At 35.8% G+C, this 27,343-nt stretch overlaps 1 protein-coding gene across 10 annotated transcripts in view; it reads right to left on the reverse strand.

The window, feature by feature from the left end:
- The window catches only part of ZNF385D (zinc finger protein 385D), a 428,588-nt gene that overhangs the window by 89,695 nt on the left and 311,550 nt on the right, over window positions 1-27,343 (reverse strand). For all 10 annotated transcript variants that reach the window (XM_069007261.1, XM_069007264.1, XM_069007268.1 and 7 more), the window contains one exon: window positions 14,962-15,072. In XM_069007261.1, the coding sequence (XP_068863362.1) occupies window positions 14,962-15,072 (111 nt within the window). The remainder of the gene's footprint in view (window positions 1-14,961; window positions 15,073-27,343) is intronic.

Genomic DNA, 27,343 nt, shown 5'->3' on the forward strand with positions numbered 1-27,343 from the left:
GGTTACTTTAGGCAGACAACTGGCCAGGAATATAATCAGGAGCTTTCAGGCTACGCCAAAGCATTGACTAGTCCAAATATGGTAGGAGGACAAGCTGCTCCCTGCGAACAATGGATTAAATCTAGAGCCAAAGTGTTTATTCAGTCACATGCAAACATCTTTCAGTCAGTCAAACAGGTCTATGACTTTTACAGGTTCAGGAACATGGGTCTAAACTCCCCTGATATTTTATAGGAGAGACCCTCTACCTTCTTTATCTGATCAGACAGACCACATCATTGGCTCTGCATATTACCACAGGAGGCAGCAACAGAATTTAATCTCTATGTTTTCAGAAAACGTGCAGATGTGGCACTTGGGGACATGGTTTAGTTGGACTTGATGGTCTTTGAGGTCTTTTCCAGAGATTTTTTTTTAATGCTTCTAGGATCCTGTGATAATATGTCTGAATGTGTGGTTATCTACAGTACAAGAATTTCAGAAAATGACTTGATGTTAATGATAAAATCATCATCCTATGAATTTATCTTTTGGTGCTGATAAAAGAAAATTATGCTTCTCCCCCAGCCAAATGTCCTCAAGGGCCAACCCATCACTTACCAGTTATCACCCCTTATCAGGTTGAAAATGCATGTTTGCACACACCAAAAGGAGCTTTCAGTGAAACACCAGGAGCCCCTGCCTTATCCTAAATGTAATACATGTTCTATAAACAATATACTGAAACAAAATGAGCCACTGTTACCCACTCAGCCAAGGAATATCCTGCTTCATAGCCACAGTTTGTTGTGAATATAGGTACTCAATTAAAAATGCATATTTAGAATTGGTGGGACCTCTTTTTATAGAAAAAAGCAATCAGACCCGCAAAATACAGATTCTAATGACTGCAACAATCAGCTTCAATATTTGAATTATAATTCACAGTATAATTACTCTAAGTTGCTACACCTCATCACTGTGAATCGATCTCTTACTATTTGTGTCAGGAGCAGTCATAACAAATTGCCAACATGAGGACATCAGTGGCCGTGGTGGGAAAAGTAGGTAAATATTTTTTGGCCTTCATTTTCCAGTTCAGGGAACAGCGAAATCAATATCTTTTGGATACATGTAGACTTTCTGAGAAAGATAATATACAATCCTTGCAAATTTTAAAAATCCAGATTTAAGTCAGTTACCCATTTGAACTATTCTAGAACTGCTTCTCTCATCATTCCTTACGGCAAATACCAGAAAAAAGCTAACTGATAGACTTTAGGCACCTTAATTTTGGTACAGGTTTTAGTAGTGAGTGAGAAAAAAACTATTAATCAAGGCTGAATTTGGAGAAGATCTGAATCCTAAGTAACCCCAGCTGAAGAATGTCTGGATGACAAAAATCCTCCCAGCTGAAAAAAAGGGAAAAATACTTGCACTGGCCAGGGTCATGTATTTCAATATTTGAAGATTATGTCTTCAAGCCTTTCTACGCTGTGGACTTGGACACACTTTCTTTGGGATGACTTCTCGGGTTTCAACCAATATCTTTATGATCATTCAGCATTAACAGTTCCTGGATGGCTCTAATCATTCTCCCACTTTACTCTGCCACCTGAAACTTTCCATTTCTCAAATCACCCCTTTCTGTCACTATATCCCAAATGTTAATCATGAACTATGACAGAACCAGAGTCTCCTTTCTGTCCACGTATTGGTGGCCTACTCTGCATCATCACACCTGTTACTCAATGCTGTTTATTTCTTTCTTCTCTTATATAGCTCCTTCTCCCTCTTGCATACCTTAGAACAACACACCTCAGTGTCTGGACCACAACCTCTGCTTTCTCAATGCAGTCCCTCCTCCTCATAACTGCTACTGCTGAATGTCACTGCATCCTGCTGCTCTCTTCTCCTGAATATCTGTCCTCTCCTTATTTCTTGCCTTTTTTTTTTTTTTGGTGGCAGCATCATCTCCAACAGCAATAATTTAGCACAGGAGAAGCTAATAAATATGTAAAGATCACAAGCTTCTCTCTGTGTTTCATGCCATGGTGGCCTACCTTGCTAATAAGGCTGGTCTCACCAATCAGGTCGTGGGGCTCAGACTCTAGAAGAATAGCCAGATAACCATTTTTACTTATACATGGCGCTCATTTTCTTAGCTGTCCTGTGAAGGAAGTTTTATTCTTACAGCCTTCTCAAGCACGGAAGACATACAGATTAGGCATGTCAAATAATTTTAGAATAAAAATCCTTGCCCCTGGAAATTACACAAAAGAAAGTACTGTTAAATGCATAAAAAAAAATCTTCATTCCTCCAGTGTCCAAAATGTTAATTATTTCCATATACTCCATGTTTTCTGACATCTTCAGACATTCTTATTCATTCATTGCTGCTTCCCAGAATGTGTTTACATTAGAAATTTACTTTATTACAACTGTTTATCACTACATATGACTCTGGTGTGAAAAACATGCTAGAGAATAAAATGAATAATGACAGGTAACTTGTGGTGGGCTATTTGGCTAGAATTGTGTTAGTGACAACCCATTAAAAATCTCTATTTAATAACAAAAAAATAATTTTCTATCCTGTTATTATAGTGAGTGATAAGAGTCTTTGAAAAGGTAATGTAGATCGATGCAAAATAAAAATTATGCCATATGCTCAGATTAATTACTGAACCATAAAAATAAACACATTGTCATTTTGGAAGAACAACTTCTATGCACGTGATGAAATTCTGTATCTGGCAAAAAAGGTATTCAAGCAGAAAGAATATAAGGACTGAGGCTCAGTGATTATTTGATTTGCAAGTTATTGCTTTTATCATCAATTTAAATAGAAACAAAACATCTGAGAAAATATCCTGTGGTTTTAAAATTACTGCATATACAACTGGCTTATACAATTATGACATTTAGAGATGCTTTGTATTGATGTGTAGACTAAGGTGAGAGATAATAATGCGGCAGTGTCTGCAGCTAATGAAAACATAACACCTTCTATTGGGTGGTGTGGCTCACTGCAAAAAAGCAATATATCACTGTCCTGAAAATGACCAGCAGGTATAGGAAAATGAGCTATTGCTAATTAAACCTTTTATGTAAAAACATGATTGCTAATCAAATCTTTATTATCCCACACTGTCACATTCTTTCTTCTTCATTTACACTTCATCCTGTAGTCCTTGAAGTATCAGATTTATGCTTGTCTTATAGGTTATGTTTTTTTGGCATTGTGAAAGGACAAACTAATCTAAATGATTATTTAGAAAAGATACCTAAAATAAAAGAGTGACCATAGGTGAAAAAAGAATGGTACACTTAAACTACATATGAACATTCTGACAGGTAATTAAAAGTCATATTGAAGTTACTAGAAAAACAGAAAGTGTTTCCTCAAGCTGAAATTTCACCTTTCTTGTGACATCTGAAAATCACCTTTATTACAAGGAAAGAAAAGTGTCATACAGTAATGACCAAAATATAAGAAGAATCCCTTAAAGAATGCTTTAGTTTTTAATTATTTAATTGCTATGAAATTTGCTATAAAACTTTCATATAAATTGAATACTGAAGATTAATATTAACCAAATATCTGATTAAAAGCCAACAAAATAGCTTTTATAAAAATTCTGGACTAGCATATAGGAGTACTAGTGAAGTACCACATAACAATTCTATTTTTAATTTACATAGTTACAATTATTGCAATATTTGTATAATGAAAAAGAACATAAGATATTTGAAATAGAAAAGCATTCTTCTATCATGTAGGGAAAGATCCACTGAACTTCTTATTTTTGTCAAAGAAATAATAAAATCAAAGCAAGCACTGACAATTTCATTACTCTAAATGTAAATTAAAATACTTCAGACAAAAAGATTGAAGGCAAGTGATTCTCCCACCAAGGGATGATTTTCACTTGTCTCCAGGTGTAACATTATGTGTGCTGATGGGCTGATCAACAGAACAGAACTTCTCCCCAGCTATAATCAGAAGTGATTGATGGTTAGGACAAAAAAGTTGATTATCATGACAAGTCCGCTGATGCAGAGAAAATAGGCTATGCTGGGGAAAGGATAAAACCTGTTCAGAGACTACCTTCTAAAATCTCCTTCCTAAGGAATAAAAAGAAACATTTATGCCCATCAAAAAATTGCTAACATAAATTAATTCAGTACATTTGCTATGCATCTGTATCTAAAGTTATCCCACCACAATACAATGAGACCCATCTAAATACGAAACAGAATAAAGCCTTGTATTTTTAAAATCATACTTTGAGATCACCTCATGAAACAATTATATATATGAAAGTACCTGTATGCTCTACCAGTAGACCATTACCTCAGTTTAAATACATGTTTTGAATTCGTAATTCAGCTTTTAAGGGTCATGGGGGAGTTAGGTGTAAGTGCCATATTGAATTCTTTGCTGAAAAGAAGTCCCCTTTAGCCATTTAAAACCTTGAAAGACTTCATGTTCAATTGAGCTTAAAAAAAAAAAAAAATGCACAAGTGTGGGCAATACACCCTCAAAAGTATAGTTCAAATATGTGCTTTTTTTCTTCCAATATAAGGCTTTTAAAAGGAGATATTAAGTTGCACTTCCACTCCTTCAGAGGATAAGGCTCACAGCTGTTAGCTCTGGTGTAAGTAAGTACCCAGAATAGCACTATCTCCAGAGACTGTAAAAGACATGAGAGGAGGGATAAAAGAAGTTGGGAGCTGAAAAAAGTCAGGCCTGAAGGTTCTGAAGTGGAATTTGTTTACATCAGGGGCAGTTGTGTTTAATAGCAATTCTTTCAAAAGGAAACATTATATATGCTACAAGAAGAGGCTGCACAGATACAACGGAGAAGAATATATTACCGGTACGTCAGGGATTGCAAATTTACTAACCAAAAAGAGAAAAAAAAAGGTGTCCAGAGTCTGTGTAACAATATTTGGAAATATTTTATGGGTGTTGGAAGAGAGTATCATCAACCAAAGCCAAGTATAAGCATAAATTTACTCTTAATGAATTTTTAGAAGAATTGGGGGGGCTGGGCGGGGGGAGGAAGCTTGATGAAAAATACAATTTGCTGCACGTTTTCTTCACTCTACTCTTTCTGTAAACCAGACTGGCATATACCCCTGTCTTTTCATCTTTGGGTTTTTTTATTTCCTTATCAGTGCCTAATAGAGTGAACCAGGAGTCACTGATTGGTAACTGGAAGCAGACAATGTTTTGACATTTTTACAGTGAAATCTGTTATCTGCCCCTACTATTAATAATCTAGAATCTCAGATTCTCTACTGCATGAATTCTTAAATAAATGTGCATGTAAGAACTTATAACAGACAAAAAAAAAAAAATGCTAGATGAAGACTGCACAACAAAGAATTTAAAATTAGTATTTAAGTGAGGACTTGCTATTGGAAAGTGGTTTCTGTAAAGAGTCTCCAGCACATTTATTCTTAAATTTCAGTTGCTTATTAGAGTTGACTGACTCACTTTGCACATTGACTGAAGAAGCTGACAGGAGAAAACTGCCTCAAGTACAAGTAAGTGTAGAGCAAGAAGTGAAGAGTTTTCTCTCCTTGTACCTTAAACAGGAAGACTTTTCCATGAATGTCACAATAGAGAACTGGAAGAGGGTCTTCCTTTTCCCTCTTTTATACTGTCTATCTTTTCCCCTGCCTATACCAATTCCCTCATGTATAAAATGGTATTTTTCAATGTACAGTTAAAAAATACTGAGCATTGTCTTCTTTCCCACAATTCCAACCAAAGACTTCAAAGAAGCTCTGGTTAGCCTCTACCTGCCCGACTTTAGCATTTGAATTTCATTTGCATGTTCCTCCATCCTCCTCCAGGCACAAAATCTTTCTGACTCTGTTGTAACCCAAAGAATGTAGTTACAGGACCAAATCCATTAAAACAACTGGAAACATATTTGTAATTTCTCTGGAAGACATCTCAGTGAGTAACAGATAATCAGCTGAAAGCAGATTTTGGAAGATCTAGGGCCTATGAGACCATTTAGGTCTGCATCCTGCCTCCCAGTATAAAGTTTTCTGATACATTATTATATATTAATTTAATAATTTCTGAGAGAAAGGAAATTTCTGACAGTAACACACACAGATGTGGCGGGAAGTTGCTTTTATTTCAAACTTTCTGTCTTATTAACTGTGATCACCTCTGCCTTTCCCTCAGCTCTTTACAGTTCTAGATCCATGTCCACCTGAAATTAAAACTTGGCCCCAAAAGGGCAAATACTGCAACCATTTTCTTCAGTGCCAGAAGCAGAAACCTTTTAAACTAATTTGTCTTCATATTCAATGTCAGAATACTGGTCATTAATCTTTTGCTATTTATAAACAGGACTATCAGAGAGAGCAATTGCCTATTCACATATAATTTTTGGCAAATCTAGTAATTTAAAAGAGATGTCAAACCTTCTGCACACTTGACTGGTTTTATCAAAATAAGTGAGAGCTTTGAAAATGAAATAACCTAATAGGATGAGCAGAGGTAGGAAGCAAGAGCTGCCAAATGAAAATGAAAAAGTTTAAGTTTTACATAATCTAAGTCCTACACAGCAACACCTGATGATCAGCTGAATGTTTCAATCTCTCCAGGATCATGTTCCTATAGTGACTCTGATATTCACCTGACATAAACATTAGACATTTCTCCTCAACCCTGCTTGTTCAGGGACCAAGTAGCTGAAAGTATTAGATTTTCTTTTCTCCTGGATATATGGAATAGTTTAGATTAGAAAAGACATTTAAGATCGAGTCCAACTGTTCACCCAGCATTACCAAGTCCCTAGGTACAATATCTACCCATCTTTACCTTGAAGGATGGTGAGCCAACTACTTCCCTTGGGAGCCCGTTCCAGTGCTTCATTTAGACACTCTCTCTTGTACTGCCACTGCTGAATGTGACTAGAGAGTGAATTTTGAGAGGAAAGTGTAAGTCTTGTAATATGAACACAGGGAACACCAAGGCACTCCATCTCTCCCCACCAGCAACAGCCTGACAAAACAGCTGACATTAAGAATGTGCTTTCTTAAAGTTCAGTCACTTAAAACCTTCTTCTTTCCTACTGCCTTCTTGACCTCAGGCAATGTCCCAGTGGGCCTGATACCCCCAGGCTGCTCCACATTCTGGAACAGGACGGATTTTCTAGACAGAATAGGTTACTTTCATTAAAAGACAGGAAATAAGGACAAGGATTATCAAGAGTTTGTGTAGTGAGTTTGTCTAGAGAACTCCACAGCTTGCACACCACACAGAGACCACTCACAGCAGTTACTGAGGGTCACACAAAATATTTAGATTGCTGAAAGTTCTTAAGAGGCAAAGTAATAGTCACAACCTTAAGATATCAGAGGGCTCAGTTCAACACCAAAAGTGCTCCAAAACTACTCTGGAGTTCAAACATCAAAAGTACTTCAAAGCTAAAGAAGGTACTGTGTCAGATATGAATAATTTCTGCTTCTAGGTTGTACAGATTCATAGAACTACTGTATAGAAAGTGAAAATTATGGGAAAAGTACTTTATACAACAAAAGGAAATTAATTATACTTTCTACTTAAGCATTTTAGAAATGCTTTAAGAAACGAGAGGTTATGTGAAAATTTATTACTACTCTTAAATCCAGATTATTCTGGAATTCATGATCTATAAATTAAGTTACTTATTTCCTACATGAAAAAGTTTACATATAAGCAAATTAAGATTATTTTCTTTCAAAATAAAGATTAAAAAAAATGAAAATAAAAATAATTTTTAAAAGCGTGAATGCTCTAGTATGGGAGACACCAGACCTGCACAGGATCTGACTGCAATTCATATTACAGTCTTTAAAACTATGCTCTAGGAAAGAGGAGGTAATGCTTCTAAAATGTGCAGGCTAAGCCTACAAAACCAGACTCCACTGAACATCATACTGGGCAGAGTACGTACCAGGTTGTTTTCAAATTATTCACGTATACAGTGTAAGTGCAAAATATTCAGTGCTATTTGACTAGACTATTGGAATGCCAAAAAATCAAATAATGAAATATTTTGCTAGCAATTCTTTACAGTTTCTATATTGTATTGATGCAAATGCCAGTATCCCATGGAAATCACCACACTAATCACTTTCTGTGATTACTTGCACTTTATACAGTGAATACCATAGGCCAGTACCTCTGGAAAAATATCCCCTTTGAGTGTATTTCCATTCTGACTCACATTCTGATATCAAATAAACAGCATGTGCAATTCTGCAACTGGAATCAGCATTTGTTTCTCCTTACACTTAGCTCCATAGTACAGGAAATGTGGACTATTAGAAAGAAGCAGAATATATACAGACAGTTACAGAAATATATAAAATATATATATACATGAATGAGTTAAATCTGGCTGAACTTTTATTCTTGTTCAGGTACAACTTCTGCAGTCAATACTATACCCTCATATAGTAATACTGATTTTAAGGGGATGCTGAGCATCTGTAAACATTTACATAAAAGCATCTCCTTAAAGAACTAGGCTGATGAATTCATATAACACAGGCACATTGGTTTGGCAAGACAAAAAATAAAATGCCTAAAGATAATCTATCAATAAATAAATAAATCAATCAATAAATAAAGGTGCTTGGTGGCTAATAATACCTGCCAAAAGTGACTTTGGTTAAAAAATCTGAGTATTACAATTCAAGCAGAAATTATTTGGTTTATACTAAACCAGGATTCTAAATGTCTAGCTTAATTGTAAATCTGAATCTAACCCATAATTGGAAGCACAACAAGACATGCAAAGAGTAAGACTCTGTGGTTATAGCCACAAACAGAACAGTGAATGAGACAAATAGTACTGATTGCTTCAAATACCATTTAAGCATATCTTTGGAAATTGAAAACCAACAGATTTCAAATCAGAAGGGTGAAATGCTAAATAACTTGTAGCATTTGACTGTACCAGCCTTTCCTGGTTCTTAATGGACCAATATTTCAAAGTTCCCCTCTCTTTTCAAGACAGAGGCCACAGGCCAGCTATGACAGTCATTGGGCATGGATGAGGAATGAAGCTTCTATTATACCTTCCAAAACACAGAGAGATATTTGTAAATTAATCAAGCACGATGTCATATAATCCCTCTCTCAGGTGTGGGATTACACTCACCATTTCTTGTCCATCCTCAGACATGGGTGCCTAATTTGTGAACACTCTCTGCCAACAGGCACCCCTCAACTGTCCCTATGTGTTTCCTTCCAGAAATTCACTACCATTACAGCTAAAATTGTTTCACGAAGCAGTCCAACAAAAATCTTTTAAATCAAATTAATCTAATTAGTCAAATTTACTTATCTATCAAAACCAAGGAACACAGAGATCAATTGGTCACTGAACTCTTACTAACCCCCTTTCAGATATGGATAACCTACTATATTTTCCTGTATATTTTTTGCTGTACATCTATCCAGTTCTTTCTGCTTTCCCTAAGAGAATTTTTTTCATATCTTGTCATACTAGTGGGTGTGTTCTAAATTCTGCAACTAATTATGCTTTTGTTGGAGTGTGATGACCACTGTTACAAATAATTCTTCACCCGAGGCACTGCCAATTTAAAATCATAGAATCATAGAATAGTTTGAGTTGGAAGGGACCTTTTAAAGGTCATCTAGTTTAGCACCTTTGAAAGAAGCAGGGCCATCTTGAACTAGATCAGGTTGCTCAGAGGTCAGTCCAACCTGACCTTGGATATTTCCAGGGACAGGGCATCCACTACCTCTCTGGGAAACCCATTCCAGTGTTCTATCACCCTCATTTTAATAAACTTATTTCTTATACCTGCTCTAAATTGACCTTCAGGTTTAAAACCATTACCTCTTGTCCAAAAGTTTGTTCCCATCTTTCTTCTAAGTCCTGAAAGGCCACAGTAATCCCCACTGCATTCCCTTCTCCAGTCTGAACAATTCCAACTCTCTCAGCCTTTCCTCACAGGAGAGGTGTTCAAGCCCACTGATCATCTTGGTGTCCCTCCTCTGGACCCACTCCAACAGGTCCATGTCTTTCCTGTGCTGAGGATCCCAGTGCTGAATGCAGTGCTCGAGCTTGGGTCTCAAAAGAGTGGAGCAGAGGAGGAGAATCCCCTCCCTTGACCTGCTGTCCACTCTGTTTTGGATGCAGACCAAGACTTGATCTGCTTTTTGGGCTGCAAGTGCATATTGTCCAGTCATGTCCAGCCTCTATCCACAAGCACACCAGTCCTTCTCTGTAGGGCTGCTCTTGAATATTTGCTGTGGAATACTTATTGATAAATGTCATATTTGGGGGAAAAAATTATCATAGGATTAGTTGGGCGAGTTTGGTTTTTTTCTGCATTAGCCATCATATTTGGATTATGATTCACTATAATTTCTTTTTTGCCATTAAGCCCGACATTTACTCATTTTAGTACTTGTGCATTTACTTTTTCCAGCCTAAGCGCAATAGTTCATGCTTTTATTTACTGCACTTGTCAGAATTCCAGACTGTTTTCTCCAACTGGAGATAATTTTGGACTGAGATTTGGAACTTCCCACCTTCCATCAAGAGGCTGCCACCCTCCATCTAGATGTCAACCACAAAATTGGCATATGTACATTCCATTCTGTCAGGCACACTGCTAATGAAAAATTAGAGTAGCAGCAAGCATGGAAGAGACTCTTGCAAATCCCGACTTGTTGTGATCTTCTGTTTTGACAGGAAACCCTCAGCAACTACTCTCACTGCAGTTCTTCATTCTGTTTTGCAACCAACTTTTAATAATTTCACCTGGACCATATTCCCCTACTTACTTTACAGGACTGTCACATAGGACTGTATAAACCCTTGTTAAAGCCAAAATATGTCACATCTATTTATTCCCTATTATCCATTAGGCCAATTACCCTGTCAAAGGAAAAAATTAGATTCATTTGACGTGATTTGTTGTTGACAAATTCATGTTGACTGTTTATTATCGCCTTATTATACCCTAGGTTCTTACAAGTTGATACATTAATCTTTTGTTCTAGATATCAAGCATGGCCTAAATAGGATGTTAGTCCTCTGGTCCTGCTTCTTTCCCCACAGAAATTAGAACTACAGGCAAGTACTGCAGAGTTTTATTGCATCCTTATCCTCAAAAAAATCCTTCACTGTTGTTTTAGTGGAAGAGCACCTTTTGAATCCTGACAAATTTATACAGTGGAACAATATATCAATTCAGTGATACCTTTGTTTCATAGAGATGGCTAAAAATGAGGTAAAAACTCAACAAATGAGGACTGATGAGCACCCCTGATTTGCAGGGAAATATTACTACTGTTGCTATTTAAATCAAACAATAATTTCTGGCTCATATAATTGGAAATATTTTTTAAGTGTGTCATAATCAAATTCAAGTCCTGTGAACACAACAGAATGCTGCCCAACCTTTCTTTAAAGGCAAACTGGGTCATCACTCAGCCATCTCATTAAATGAGAGAGAAGAAAAAGGTAATCCTTTTGCAAAAATTGACCTTTAACTTCATCAAATAATAACATCAGAAATGTGGGCAAAGGAAGATCAAATACTCAAGGAAGGAAAATTCAGTAAGCATTTTTTTCCTTTTTTTCCAGGCCATAAGCAGAAAATTTACTCCTACAGCAACTTACAGGCACCTGAGTTATCCTACTGAGGTCAGCTGGACTTCATTTTACAGATACTTTTAGCAGATATTTAATGTTTGCTACGAAGCATGCATTTACTGCTGCAATAGCTCTCAGCAGCTGCAAACATCTAAGTGGCAACATAAGCACTTGCAGCTAAGCATATATTTAAATGTTTCATCTAAACTGAATGCACAATGTGAGTGTAAATAATATATCTAGATTTGTCTGAATTAAAAAAAAAAAAAAAAATTCTTGGAATGGACTCCACAAAACCTACCTCTGCTGTTCTAATGTTTTTTCTCAGCATGGAAAGGCTTTGGTTATTTGCACATTACTGCCTTACCTTGTATGAGATTTATTTTAAAAAGAAATACTGAACACAGCTGTCATGAAGATGTATAGATAACTCCTTTACAAAGAAGCTAAATGATTTTAGACTATTGTACTGCCTTTTCTCGTTTTTTTGAAATGGAATTTTGATACCACGTAACCAGAAAAAAAAGCTCTGCTGCTCTTAAAGAAATCTGTATTGAAAGGGAGAAAATTGTGTATTATATGCAAAAAAAGAAAAATACCACAGACCAGTTTTATAATATTTTCATAATATTGTGTAGCAGGCAAATGGAATTTCTATTCATTACTCTCTGATAAAACCTATCTCCCACATCTGATACTAGAGACATATTGGTAGAATAGACACAAAGCCTAGGTTCCTAGACAGAAAAGTTATTTATTGTTGCTAAGGATTTAAATCGTGTTCAACAAAACATGATGAAAATGAAAGGTAGGAATATTGAGTAAATGAAAACTTTTTTATGATAATAGGAGAAAGAATTACAATGTGTGTGCTTGCCATTCGTAGTAGAGGTATCAAAAAATGATAGCTAACAGCTCTTTTTCTTCAAAGCATTCTTTTCTTTGAATCCCAATATTAAATCTTTAGCACATTTTTGCTTCAAACATGGGTGGACATTTCAAAATTACCTAAGCAATGGAGGAAATAGCTCTGCCTATTCCTTTCACATTGCAGAAAAACATTCCTAAACTGCAGTGGAATTCTGACTACAAATTATTTCTTGAAAACCTCAGCAGAGCACTTTGTGATTTCCAGCAGTAATAACTATAAGCACTGGAGTGAGAAGAGACCATCATAAAGATATCCACAAATTGCCTCTGTGTGGTAGTGAAAAGGGGGAGAGATATCATTCCAGGTTAATCAATGGGTGGATTTTGGATCGTAATCTCTCCATAAATCAACACCGTGGTTGCTTTAAAACTTAGGTGAATATTAAAAATGGAAAGTGAAACATACTCATCAAGGAGGTCTCCCCATTCCACAGAGATAATATTGATCTATTAGAGAGAGGGAAGCATTAAACAACCTTCTGAACAGTATTGGCTATTTGAGTTCAAGCCTCTAACACCTGAAGGTGTGATAAATATCAGCTAGTCTTCCAAGAGTTTTCTGTGAACAGCTTAAATTAATAGATTCCTTCTGAAACCAGTTTTTGGACACTGTAGGTGATTCTAAAAATGGCCTCTGCTTCTTCCCTCTCTCTTCTTCAGAATCTTTTCTAAGAACAGCAGAAAAAGAGCTGTATGGCAGCAGAGTAGTCCTCTGAGTAAAAAGTAGCAGCGTCCACTGATGCCTTGTTTGTTTCTGTGCAGAGGGATTTTTACTTCAAACATTTTTTTCTGGAAAATGCCTAGATTCTCTCAGCTGGAAAATTTTCCACTCCACATTTCAATCCAAGTTGTGTAACTGCTAATGACTAAGTAACTTTACTGATGTGTTCATCTTGTCTTTTTCTGGATCTTTTTGCAGACAAACAAACAGTGTATCCGCTTTGAAAGGGGGTGTTTCACTCTGGTATGTAACATTGAAGTATCTGATGTCTCTTTCAGCTATATATACTATGTCTGGTTCAATGTGACATGCTTTTTCCTAAGACAAAGCTGAAAAAGCTGAAAATTTTGAGTGATAAATTGGGCTGCTTAGTTGGTAAGATCCACTGTGGCCCAGAAGTCTCCATCATCCCCTCCTCATGAATGACTCAGTATCCACAGTCCTAATTTTGGCATCTGGCTTCTAAATGGAAGAACCTAATTCGGCTCATCTATTTTTATCTGTGAGGGACATGACAATTCCAGAGTGTATTACCCTTCCTTGTACCACTCCGAGAATTATGTCAGTGTTAGAAGAGAAGGTGTCCATCCATTCAGTAAATGAACTAAATAACCTGGAGTCGTCAGTAAAATTAAGTATGTGATGCTGACTGGTCCGGAAATTGTGACTGAGATATTTTAAAAATTATTTCCAAGAGCTAAAAAGCTGAGAGGAATGAAAAGAACTCCATTGTTTTCACTCCCATGTGGGAAATCCCTAAAACTAGGCATCAAGGTTCAATTTAAGTTTTTGACAAACTCATGGCTTTGATAAATAATCAATAAATTAACAGTAGTACAAAATGTATATAAATAGTGGTCTGTAAAGAAGTAGGAGCACACAAGAATTATTTCACTTCTTCCTATGACTAAAATTAGGAAGGAACCTTGTGGACACTTTTTGGTTTGACCTCTCTCTAAATTCAGATCATTTTTATTCTGACAGAAGTAACTTTCATATTTAAATGAAGAAGTGCAATAAAGACAGGGGAAGATTAGTTTCCACTAGCAATGCCCATGTGAAGAAACTTCCCGAAGAGACTAGAATAGCAGAAGAAAATATGAAGAAAAGTGTTTCAGGTTTTGTCTGCATACACAGTGATTCCGAGAAGGAAATAGAAGAGTTAAAACCTAAGAGGCTTTTCTGTGACACAACAGGTATTACTTGGCAAGGAGCACCACAGCACAGCTTCCTTGGGTAATTATGGGAGACAGGTTTCCTCGGTGTATTAGAGACCATCTCCAGTTCAGCTTGCTCTGTTTCACTGCTGGAGGAATGACAGGATGCAAGGTAGGAGCCAACTGAAGGTAAACATACCCAAAACTGGTAGAAAAATTAGGATCCAGCAGATATACCAGCCTTATTAGCAGTAATGGATCTGTCAATTTTTCCTATTTACACTCAGTGCAGCACAACTGAAGTTGATGAGCTTACAGGGATATATTGGCAGGGAAAATCTAGCTGGGTGTATAAACACTACCAAACCATCGTGTTTCTTTGAAACATCTTACAGCCTTTTCATCTGCTGAGAGACAAACTGAAATCACAACGTTTCATTTAGGTTCAATTTATGAAAATTATGGCACATCCTAGAAGATAAGTACATATTTCTAATCTGATACAAAATGATCGACTTACATCAGAATTGAATCTCAGCTGGCAAATGTTGCATGATATGATTTGCTTTCTTCGATGAGGAAGAGGAACTCCAAATGTATGATTTATTACAGCTTTTTGAATTGGGTCCATCTGTGAAGAGAGAAGAAGAAAAATAAAAAGCTTTTGCTGTTCCACTGTGTGCTATATTATCTACAATCTCAAAACAGATTCTGCATCATGCCATACCATGATCTACAGAAAACTACTATTTTTCTTTGAAAACGAATATTTCTTCTTCATGCAGTTATACAAAGAGCTTACGCAGAAAGGAACAAAAAGTGTCATTAGATACTATTGAAATACATATCTTTAGTTCAATTTTATATACACCAATATCCCTTTACTGAAGAAAGGTAAAAGCTGTAAATGTTGAACAAGTTTGCCTATGCAAACACCAATTTGTGATTTTTATATCAGAGAAAAGATAGCTCGATAAATAAAACAAGAATATTTTAAATAAAATTACTAAGAAAAGGATTAATGAAAATGTGAAAGAATATTATGTACAAATAATTCCAGAATAGCACACAATAGCTCAGTATTATAAATAATTTTATATATATATATATAATTTAAAATATATTATAATATAATATCCCATGAACCAATAAATGAATCTCTTCCTTGAAACAACATCTACACAACTTATGAAAGATACAAATCCTCCAGAGATTATTTTCACAGTCATTTGGAGGAAACTATTTTGAAAAAACTCTGCTTTAAGGATGAATTTGGACATTTATGAAAGGATTTATTCTGAGCTGACTTTTACCAGAACACTGATCTGATAGTGCCTGTAAGTCAGGGTCCCTATAAAAAAAAATTACCATTTTGGCAGAGAATTTCAGAAAAAACTACTCAATGGTTTTTTTTACTTGGGGGATTGAAATCACGTTCCCAAAATTCATTTGAAAAAATGATTCTTACTTCTTTTTCACAAAAAACATTTGACAGCTACTTTAAAAATCTGGTAATAGCTTTGCAGCCACTTGGTTAAGCCACTGATATTTTTTATCTTTAAATTGTAAAAAACCACATATTTTGACTAATTCTGATAACCAGTATCCACAGAGCATAATCTGTGTATGTCGTGAAAAAAAACCCATCTCTTTCCATGCCCATGTCTCCATGATTCACTATTTTCTAGTCTGTTGGCAAAGGGTTATTTGATAAATAAAGAATCAGAGCTTTTCCTTAGAGTAATCAATTATTCATGAAATCTGTAATGGTAGACAGTCATGGCCTCTATTGCAGTGAATCCAGAACAGATCACTACAGAATTTTTGTATCACCTGACAGCTGTTCAGTGTCAGATATGAAAAAGGTCTTTAAATTAATTCCTGTTGAAAAGAAAATCAGATTGGTTAAAAAAAAAATTAAAAAATTAAACCGACACACACACAACCTCCCCCAGCCAAAAAAAAAAAAACAAAGAAACAAGGAAAACAGCAGAGCTTTATAGAATGGTAGAACAGACTGGAAAAATTCTCAGTTTGAGCATCTTCTTCAGTTTGATGTGAAACACCTCATACATTTGTGTAAGGATCTGCACAAAAGAACACAAACCCACCTAGAAACTAGGGATGCCACTGTAACATAACCCCAAAATAAAAGCAATGACTAAGGGCAGAGTATATCAAGCTCTGAAACACGACAGCATGTTGTGTAAGACTTTCTGCAGTGATCAAACCATGCCCTAGGAGCACTCATTTTACTGAGCAACATGATCTTGAAAAAGCCCCAAATCCAAAAATACTATTATATAGACCAGAAAGAACACCACTACGTAGTAAAGTAAATAAATAGTAATAGCCCTTCTTTTTTGACTGCTCCACTATCTGAGAGGTGAATTCTTATGCCACAAGAATCAATCAATAGACCTGTATCTTGCTATTTTTAACACTAAAGTATGACCTGGTCTTAACTGATGCTAATTCTGTGCTGTTTAAGTTTGGAGACATTCTGTTCCTTTTGCCACTGCAGCTCTAAAGTAATTAGGGAAACCTCAAGTTCAGATATATGGGTAATTCAGCACATGGTAACAAGAAACTGTGCATTCCTTGATCCAGTGTAACTGTTTGCCGTCACATTAATCACAGCTGCGAGATGCTTTAGAGAGTTTCTTTGTTCACTTTCTCAAGTTATGGCACTCTTCAGATAATGTGAGATAATGGCCTTCAGTGTTAACATGTTAGTCTTTCCCACTATTGCACAAGTGCCCATTATCTCACAATGACTTGAGAAAGCCAAGTCATTGTGAGATAATGACTTGAAAGAAGTGCTCTAAGGGTTAAATGAAAGATACTTACCATGGTTCACAAGATGGAAAGACTATATTTTTTTTAATTGGATTTACCCATCTTCAGAGTAAGTATTCTAGCTCCAAATGAGGTTGGATTTCTGAGACAACTGATGCTTACATATCGAGAATGAGACAGAATATTTTTTAGAATTAAAAAGATCACGAATGTGTAGAATAGCTGACTCCATGTTATTTAATTATTTAATTTTATTTTTATTAATTTTATTTAATTTTATTTTTGCCTCACGGAAAAATGTAGGGTTTCTTTCCTAATAAGACCACAGATTTTCTCTTGTTTATGTGCTGATGCAGAAACCCATCTGCACCCTTCCCTCTGAGTTTTTAAAGATGTAAACTTCTAGATACAGAGCTATATGGCATGACTGTGAACAGGATTACTTGTGTTTGTGGCTCTAAATAAAGAAGTGTTCTGTATGGCTGTCAGATTAATTGAGAAAAGTTGCTTCAAAATAACAATCCCTTCTTCTCTGCCAGTACAGAGAATCATAGAATCATAGAATTGTTTGGGTTGGAAAGGACCTTATAGCTTATTTATTTCCAACACCCTGCCATGGGCAGGGACACATTCCACTAGACCAGGTTGCTCAAAGCCTCATCCAGCCTGGTCTTGGGCACTTCCAAGGATGGGAGAATTGTTCTTTGATACTGCAAAGCACAGCTAAACTTAAAAATTTAGCACCAGATTCTAATAAAGTTGGGACGAAATGCTTGAGGGGTATTTAACATTATTATTTTTCCCTGGAGATTTCATTTGGGAAACATCACGAATACATGAAATCCAAATAAACATCCAAAAGCACCAGATAACCCTCCACAAGTTTTATGCAGGAAATCTGAGAGGCAACAGGATACTTAGGTGCAGCATGGTAAGGACTCAGTTCTCACAGATACTGGAAGACAGAGGGGAGGCCTGCTGAGAGTCAGAGGAATAGAACTAGCTGATTGCAGAAAATAGAGAGCAAGAATTGCAGGGAAGTATAAAGAGGGAAATAATATATAGCTGAGATAATCAGGAAGTGGTGAGATACTTTAAAGCATCTTCAAGCACATCTAGGCTTACTGAACATTACTAATTACACATATAAATTTTATTTCAACTTATGTAAGTTGTATGCACTTTCAAAATAAAAGTTATCATGATAAACTTTGATAAAATCTGCTTTTTACTTATTACTAGTGCTATTTTACAATTTCTGGATTTTATTTATTAGATGAAAGTAATTTAATTTACTCTCAAATAAAGTGAAGGACAGAGAAGTTTGCAATTCACATGAAAGATTATCATCCAGCTGTCAAAGCTGTGCAGAAGACCAAGGCTGGCAAGATGTCTCTTTACTTCCTCTTGACAATATATTTGCACTGTAAGTTAAAGCACAAAGAGAGTTTGCTCTGAGAGCTGCACTGTGTTCCACTTGTCCATCACCTTTTGCCTTTCTACTCTCCAGCACCAGGCATTATCTGTATGTTGTGCTTTTCCATGTGGTCAGTCTAGGGATAGCACAGTGCTCAAGGTTTACTGCAAACCACAAGATGACTATTAGGTTGGGCAATGAAGACAAATATAAAAGTTAATTCATTTTTTTATTTCAATATGTGCACACCAATTACATCATCTGTGTCTTAATTATTCAAGCTGAAATTTGTGGCAAGATGATATGACTCACATTCTTTGATCAAATACTGTACTCCCTTCCCAAAATCTTCAGAAGCATACCTTACTTCAGGAAAATCGAGGCTTAAACCAAAGGCATGATAGAACTTGGCCCCTTACTCAGTTTTCTTAGTTTTGACCCTTTCACTATAATTTGGTTTTGCTTGTGTTAAATTCAGTCTTGTCAGACCTACGATATTAGATGTATTCCTTGCTATTGTGCTCACTATAGAGCATGAAAATGCTCTTTATTTTGTGGACTGCAGATGAAAGGAGTGGCTACTGCATGAACTTTTCTGGAGGAAACAGTTACCACGAAATCACCAAGAAGTTGACCCAGGAGATCCCTTGCTATCCTACCTGCCTGGGACACTTCTCCAGAATCACCATAGCTGTTATCCTTGAAGGCTTTCTGTAGCCAAGTCATCATCTCATTAAATTTTCATTAAATATCTGTGTAATGCAGAACCTGGCACGATGTATTTTACATGCAGAGAAATCTGATCCTTTGGAAAGGTAAATCTTACATATTTTCCACAAATACTTTCTAAATGTTTTCTTTTGTCTCTGTGTGTGTGTGTGTGCGTGTGAAGAATTGTTTTATGCTGAAGATGAAATTCAAACACATAGGTCTTCCTGAATTTCAAGAAATTTTTAATATATAGAATTTTTATCAGTTGCTTTTCTGTGACTTCTTATCCCAGAGGATTAAGAATATGCCTAAGTTAAAAACAAAAAAAGCAAGAAGAAAGGAAAGCATGCAATTTTGACCCACAAAAGTCAAATCACAAAAGGATATAAAACAAAGGGACTTACTTTTTAATTGTGTATTAAAACCAAAAGGCATGATATAACCATTTCACATGCTTAAGGTTTGCAGTAAATGAATTGAAATCTGCTAATGTCTATAGATAAAAGCATCCAGTTCAAAGGATTAAGATGATGTGGATGCCTAGAGCCTGTTCAGAGCATATGGTAGGCCTAAAGCAATCAAATAAGTAAGAAAGTATTTTTATCTCAATACCAAAGAAATTAGCAGAAAAAGATTGACTCAGATCATTATGATCTATTACTAGGTGAGCAGGAAAACATGTCAGGTCATGGAAGCTCTCAAGAAAAAATTGCTGTAGACCATTTCAGAAGTAATTAAAAAAAAAAAATTAACTACCAGAAGACTGACTTCCATTACCTGAACAGCTAAGTTAATTTAGAGACACAGGTATCACCCCCTCCCAGAACTTTTTAAAATCCAGATGCTAACATATTTGATAATAATATTACAATGTGCTTATTTGGCCTCATTTTGTACTTACTAATAAATATGTTTGTAGAAATTCAGACCAATGGCAAGAAATCATACTCAGAATATATATGTAATTATACATATAATTATAATAATGATGTATGATTACTCATAATATAATTCCTTTAATGTTATTTTCATTGTAACATTGCATTGTGTTAGGGTTGTAACATTGATAAGAAATAAAGAAAACCCAGTGCAGGCTCCTTTCATTCATTCTCTTATGTTCCAACTAATAGTGAAAGTAGTAAGAGCATTGGGAATAGTTTAAATCCTGTATCAATCTTTGTCATTACCAAGCAAAAATCCCAAAATATCATGTCCTCCACATTATACTTATTGGTCAACCTGATCCATTTTTAGAACTGCACAATAGATGCAATTTTAACACCAACCAGTTCAAACATAAAGCTGCCTGCTCAATTATTATTGTGCCATACTTATAGAAACACAGAAAGGTTAAGCTATAGGAAAACTCCTCAATGGTGTAAAGTCACTGTCATTTATAGCTAAGGGACTTCTGGAGCCAGAAATTTTCTCACAGCATAATTTAACTATTTTGAATTGAAAACTGAGCAGTTCCTCTGTGATCTCAGTGGCATCAAGAATTCACAGACATTTCCCCTGCAATCATGGTGGTCAGTTGTAGAGATGCAGCAATATTATATTAGATACACTACATTGTTATATTATTACTTATGTAGAAGTTTAGATATTTTGGAGAGCTCCTGGACTTTCAGACTTACATTGGCTGTATAGACTGCCCATGTCATGGGCAATGTTCAGCTCTGTGGGAGCTACATCCTCTCCAAGAGATACTCGGCATCTACTGCAGTTGCATTTTCAAGATGTACAAAGCATGTGCAAAATGGTCTAAAATTTCCAGGAAAAACATGAACTACTGGGAGTCACACATTGCAGTTCATTTCTGTGTGTGCACAGCAATCTCAACACTCATAAAAGTATTTATTAACTATGCACGTTTAAAAAAAAATATTTGTGCAGAACACAATGCTTTCCAGAAGTGTCAGACCTATAACTTACAATCTACCTGACACATTCTTAATGTCCTGGTGACCAGGTCAGAAACAGAGCAGTTCAACAACAGCTCAGTGATTTGATCCTAAGTATATTTGGCATTCTGCATTTCCATAAGAAACAAGTCCCACTGTTAAAGTTGGCACTCCAGGGCTGTTTTCTTCCATAATCACATTAATCTGTGAATAAGAATCTTATAAACTAACTAAGAACACAATTCAAAAGGAATGATGGGAAGAGCTTAGGAAGCATAATTAAACACACACAAAAAAATGGATGTTCAACAATATTTTGGTTTCACATACAAATAAAACAATATGATGTCAAACAGTTAAAATACATGTTCTAGATGTGCTGCCATGCATGGTTTATCCTTTTACAGCTAATTTATTCAGTATTGCCCTAACAATTATGGTGAATAATTATGTAGAGAGTTGAACTCCACACTGCACATCTTTTCTCAGTGTCTACCATTTCTGTTCTTATCAATGAAAAAGGGCAGAACTAACCTGATGCTTTCCATGTACATAAACAGAAATATTGCTCATCCTTGTTAAATATAATTAATATAAAATATATGCACCAACTACAACAATGGGCAATATTTACAGAATCATTAATTTTTTTTAAAAAAGTGGTATCTATCAGAAAGAAAATTACTGTCACTTCCCAAGAAATGCAACCAGTAAATCAAATTCTACTTCAGAAAGAATTCTCAAAGTAAACTTTTTATTCTTTTGTTGAAATCCTGTAAGAGTGTTTCTGTCTTTCCTTTTTTTTTTATCCTAATGGAGCTATTTAATTGTAGCAGTTGTCTATTTACCTTTCTGATGTGACTCTAGTATTTCTTCCTTTCTTTTTGTTACTTTTCTTCTTGTAGAATTTTCCACTTAGAAATCAGATGCTGAAGCAGCAGCAGTATTTCTGGCAAGCTGCTTGAATATACAGAAACCAGTCAGAGCAAAAGGATTTGCATTCACAGTGGTATTGCACACAAATACTGTAACCACAGAGAGATTATGCAAATCCTTATACTCTGATTGTCTAATAATGGTTGTCAGTCAAAAGACAAGAATTTGCATATGCTAAGGCTAGTGAGAAATAATCACACAGTGATTATGCTAATCAAACACACTAAACAACATGTGAAGGACTGTCAAACTGGAACAAATCTGTGTATGTGTGCTAAATACAGAAACACAAAGTGCTAAAAGAACATTAAGGTTGCAGATCCAGCCCTTAAAAACATGAAATGCCTATAAGCTTTAATTTGACATTGTTATGAATTTATGTTTTTGAAATATGTTCACATATTTTCCCAAGAAGGTTTTGGCTTTGTTCTGCTCAGAAGATGGACAATGTTCACCTAATGAGCAACTTCTCAGTGTTGTGTTTTGTCCAAGAGGTTCAATGAATAACCCTAAACCTCATTGACTATATAAAGCTGAAACCTCACTCCCAGGGGGAAATTTCAGCCTATTCATTGGCTGTCCTACAGTCTTCACTGGCACAGGATGTGAATACTTCACAAGTACAATTAACTTATTTTGAAAATCTCTTTTTTAGATAAGAGATGGTATTTTCTCAGAAATAAATTACAAAAATTGTACACCAGTTCCGGTTACTCAACTTAATATACCTGATAGTTCTTACTATTCTATTCCCTTTCCTATGTTCCCCACACATTTTCTGATTTCAGATTCATCTGTGAGGGGGCTATACAGACTTAACACAGCTTTACAATTGCAAGTTGGATTTATAATCCATAAAGTTGTCTGGGAAATGCTGGAATTAAGTGACTTGCCCAACATCTCTCAGAACCACTCTGGAGTGGTATTCAACGGGTTTTCTAAAATGGGATAGCCCTTACTTTAGTCCTATCTAATTCAAAATATGCTTTCTGGTTTATGCACCAAACAGAGCAAAAATACTATGGATAACAATCTTCTCAATTACAAAACCATGATTGATGCTCAGTGCTTATCCAAAGGAAAATTCTACCAGACCTAAAAGATTCTCCCAAAGGAGAGAAGATGAAAGGCAACCAAATGTGGCATGTTTATCACACTGCTCAATTATCTAGCGGACAATGCTTAATACAACAATTGCAGCACAAAAACAGACCAACATAAAACAGATCACCTTGAAAGTGAGAGATTACTCATTCCACTTCTAGTAGGCATTATGAAAGTGCTGTGGAAAGAAGGGGTGGATTGCTTCTTTTATCTGCTCACTTAAGTAAGCAGTGGCAGATGGTAAAACTATGATTAAACCCAAAACAATTACTTAAAACAAAAAGAGATAAATGTTATACCCTCCCTAAAGATATCTCTAAAGATACCAATAAAGATAAAAACCTAAGGTTCACAAACACCATTTGTTTTCTGAGATTCAACTAAGAACAAAGCAAAAATGAGTTCATGAGAAAAAGAACACATTAAAAAAGTTAAGGGCATTTTCATGTTTTGTGCTCGAGGGTTTGGAACAAAAGGTTGGCAAGGCCTAATGAGGGTTGCACAACAAATTGGCAATAGCATCATTCATATGTGAATGTATCTCAGAAAACTGTACCAAGTGTTATAATTGGTATTTAATAATAGTGAATCTTTCTAATCACAACAGCAGGATGTGTGCCAGACAGAGAACTGGCAGAGAGGCACTTGATTCACTCTAACAAGTGAATTGCTTACAAGTACCAGAGTGCAAAGTGGTCTCTGAAAACTACTACATGTTTTTCAGAGAAGTGACTGTGTATGTATTTGCTTAAGGACTGAGAAAACGATTCTGCAATGCAAAGTTCCTGTTCATGCCATGCTTTTTTAGCCTATTTAAAGAATTCTTCTTATTTACCATTTTTATTCTGGTGACTCCAAAGAAATCGTTAAGAACTAAGGTGTAGAGTATAACTGGAATTTTTAAAGATATCTATTCTTAACTTAAAAAAAATCATAGGATGCTTCAGACATTATTAAAATACTCTGTCAAATCTATAATTTTATAGCATTTCAACACATTTCAAAATATTAGTGTGTTAAGATTTAACTCTGGGAGAAGTTACAACTCTTAAGCCATACTTGTCGAATCAGAAATAACAAAATAAAAGGGACCGTAACACATAATTTAATTAATACAGCCCATCATGAAAGGAAAAAATTGTTATGGGGACAGAATAATTTTACCCCAGGTTCTGGTGGGTAATACATGAATGAGCAAATATTTTCAGGAAGCCAAGGCTAAAATATAGAAGTTCAATGTTGGAGAGAAAGATATTTTCCAGATTCTAATTTTATAATTGTTTCAGTGTAAAACACTTCAACATTTCAATTGAAACATTTTACAAAGCTGCTCTGCTTGTTTAGCCGCTATAATTCTGACAACCTCTTACAACAGAGTAATTAGAAAATTACTGCATTTTTCTCTTGGCTTTTAATACATGTCTGTCTTTCCTCAAAACCTGGTACAAGTACTTCACTTCAGGTGAAAGTAGAGATACTTGCTGGTATAATTATTTGACTATGGGTGCTCTTTTTTTTTTTTTTTTTTTTCCCCCTCACTTCCTTCTCTTGGAAGGGAGTTCTACTCTCCTTTTTATGAAAATTCCAGGATATAAAATCATGTGACCAACTGTCATCATTGTGCCTCACATCTGGAGATTCAAGACAATTTCATTTAAATTAATTGCACCACCAGCACTCCATACAGAAAATTAATGCTCCTCACACTCTTCACATATGGAAACTGGAGGGCTGTAGTTTGCACTTGCAGCTGAATATACCCTCACAACAGGTAATGGTTAAGTATGAGGGTAAATTAAGTGCATGTCTAAATTCATAGCCCTCATCCAGATCACTTAAGAGCATTATATCTCCTTGCATGCAAATAACACTTTAACTTTGCTCAGATCATGGGTTTTGGACCATGGGAGAAGTCATTAACCTACCCTAACATGATCAGCTCTAAAACCTCCCTGATTTTTTTAACCAGGATAAGACTGAGTGTTCAGGATACTCACTTCCACTAAGAGAGAGAGAGGAATATGAAACTGGAAAATGGAAAAAAAAGGTGTAATTTCTTGATATAGTTTAAGAGCTTACAGAATAATGTAAACAAACGTTGTTCTTCTAAGTAACTATGTATGCATAAACAACATTAGAATTTGGTACTAAGATGAGCAAGATGCCAAGAAGATGAGGGAAATAGGTGGTCAAAGGTGATTTGCATTTTAATAAGGTATTTCTACCGAAAAATTAAGATCAACCTGATTTCTTCTTCAGACTCTATGAAGCAGAAAGCAAGAAAAAACAGAAAAGAAATAATTCAAAACAAATGGAGATTATTACATTTCTAACCCAACTGCCTACCAGTTGAAATGTCTCATTTTCTTCATGGTAAAAAACCAGGACTATATTCCATTTTGATGAAAAGAACACACTTATACCTTCACTGGGTACCCACATTGTGACTGCACTTTTCCAGTAATTCTCTACAGATTACCACTGAGATTCATTCCAACTCTCCTGTCAGTCTTAGTGACTAAATCATTAGTGCAATCCTGAGTGCACTGAACAGCTGTGGAGAATATAGTTATGGCTCATTCACTACTTGAAGTGCTTTAATCCCTTCCTACCCATCTCTGAAATGTGACGCATTATATAATTCTCAGCATGTTTTTATATCATTTGGAGAAAGATGAAACATTAACAGTGTACTTTTCCATGCAATTTCATCTTTGAAGTCTTATCTGAGTGACATATCAAAATTAAAATTTAAAAAAAAGGTATTAACAGGGAACTACCAGTCTGACCCTGACTTCTGAGCTTTTTGTAGATCAAAACAGAACTAAATGAAACAAAGGAATGAAAGAAACCTGTTTTTACAGAGTGCATACAGAAATATCTATGAGTCTATGAGTTCAAGATACCTTAAAACAGGTTTAAAATGGCAATCCTCTCCTTCCAAGAGTCTACTGTCACAAATAAATATTAATATGTCTACAAAGACCAAAATGTAGAGTTAATAAGAGCCTTTGTTTTCTGTCACAACTTTGGTTACTTTTGCTTTTGTGAAAGGACAATATCACACAGTGGAACACATTCACTTCTTTACTGTCATGGCAGAGTGTATTGGTCTGGACTAGTTCACACATTTTCTTGAATTCTCTGATTGTTTAAAGTTGCTTCATGTTGATTTTGATCTTTATATGATTTTAAGTCAAGCAAACTCCAACTGGATGCCCAAATCAGCTCTGACTACACTGGTGATATACAGATCCTGACACACACAAGGTAGCCAGAGGCCCATTGACCAGGTGAAGACTCTAGTCCAGTGAGTAAGAAGGGATGTTCTGTGTCCCTCCAGGCTGGAACTCCAGATGAACTAATACATGCAGATGCGAACCAGAATTTAGGCAAACATGAATGGATGAAGCAGCTAGACATTGAGCTGCTGCAGGAAAAGAAGCCCTGATAGTTTTTCCATCTCCTCAGCTGACCCCTGCCAGCAGGACAGCATCATTTCATGTTAAGTGAAACTGTGGTACCATTGAGTCTTTAGAACTAGTGAGGGTGAAAAGTATTTTGAGTATACTATGAACTTAAACACAATAGGAAGTCTCATCTGAGTATTTCCTTTTACAAAGACCATTTACAGACAGGTAATTAACATTAAAATTGAGCTGCACTAGAACTTCTGACAAATCCACTTGTTCTTATGCACAGCCTTTTGACTTTGCACTAGACAGCACAGGCATAATTGATTCAAGATCATCCATGTCTGGAGTACCTCACAAAAGTACCTATGGATGTGAAGACACGAAATTGTATTGCCTGTGAATTGTGTACTTGTCTGCAATCTGTGCTGCTAGCATATCTTTCCAGAAAAGAAACTCCATGATGCACAAGCAGCCCAGCTTTGCTTATTTTGAAGGTTTCACTCTTTATGCACCATTTAAGGCACGTGGCTATCATAAGGGTGCATTGTCTCCCCTTTTATAATAAAAGTTCTATCCTGGAGATATCTAAAACACAGAATAGGTATGAGGGGTCTG

Source organism: Aphelocoma coerulescens, chromosome 2 (genome assembly GCF_041296385.1).
Source record: "Aphelocoma coerulescens isolate FSJ_1873_10779 chromosome 2, UR_Acoe_1.0, whole genome shotgun sequence".
Classification (NCBI taxonomy): domain Eukaryota; kingdom Metazoa; phylum Chordata; class Aves; order Passeriformes; family Corvidae; genus Aphelocoma; species Aphelocoma coerulescens.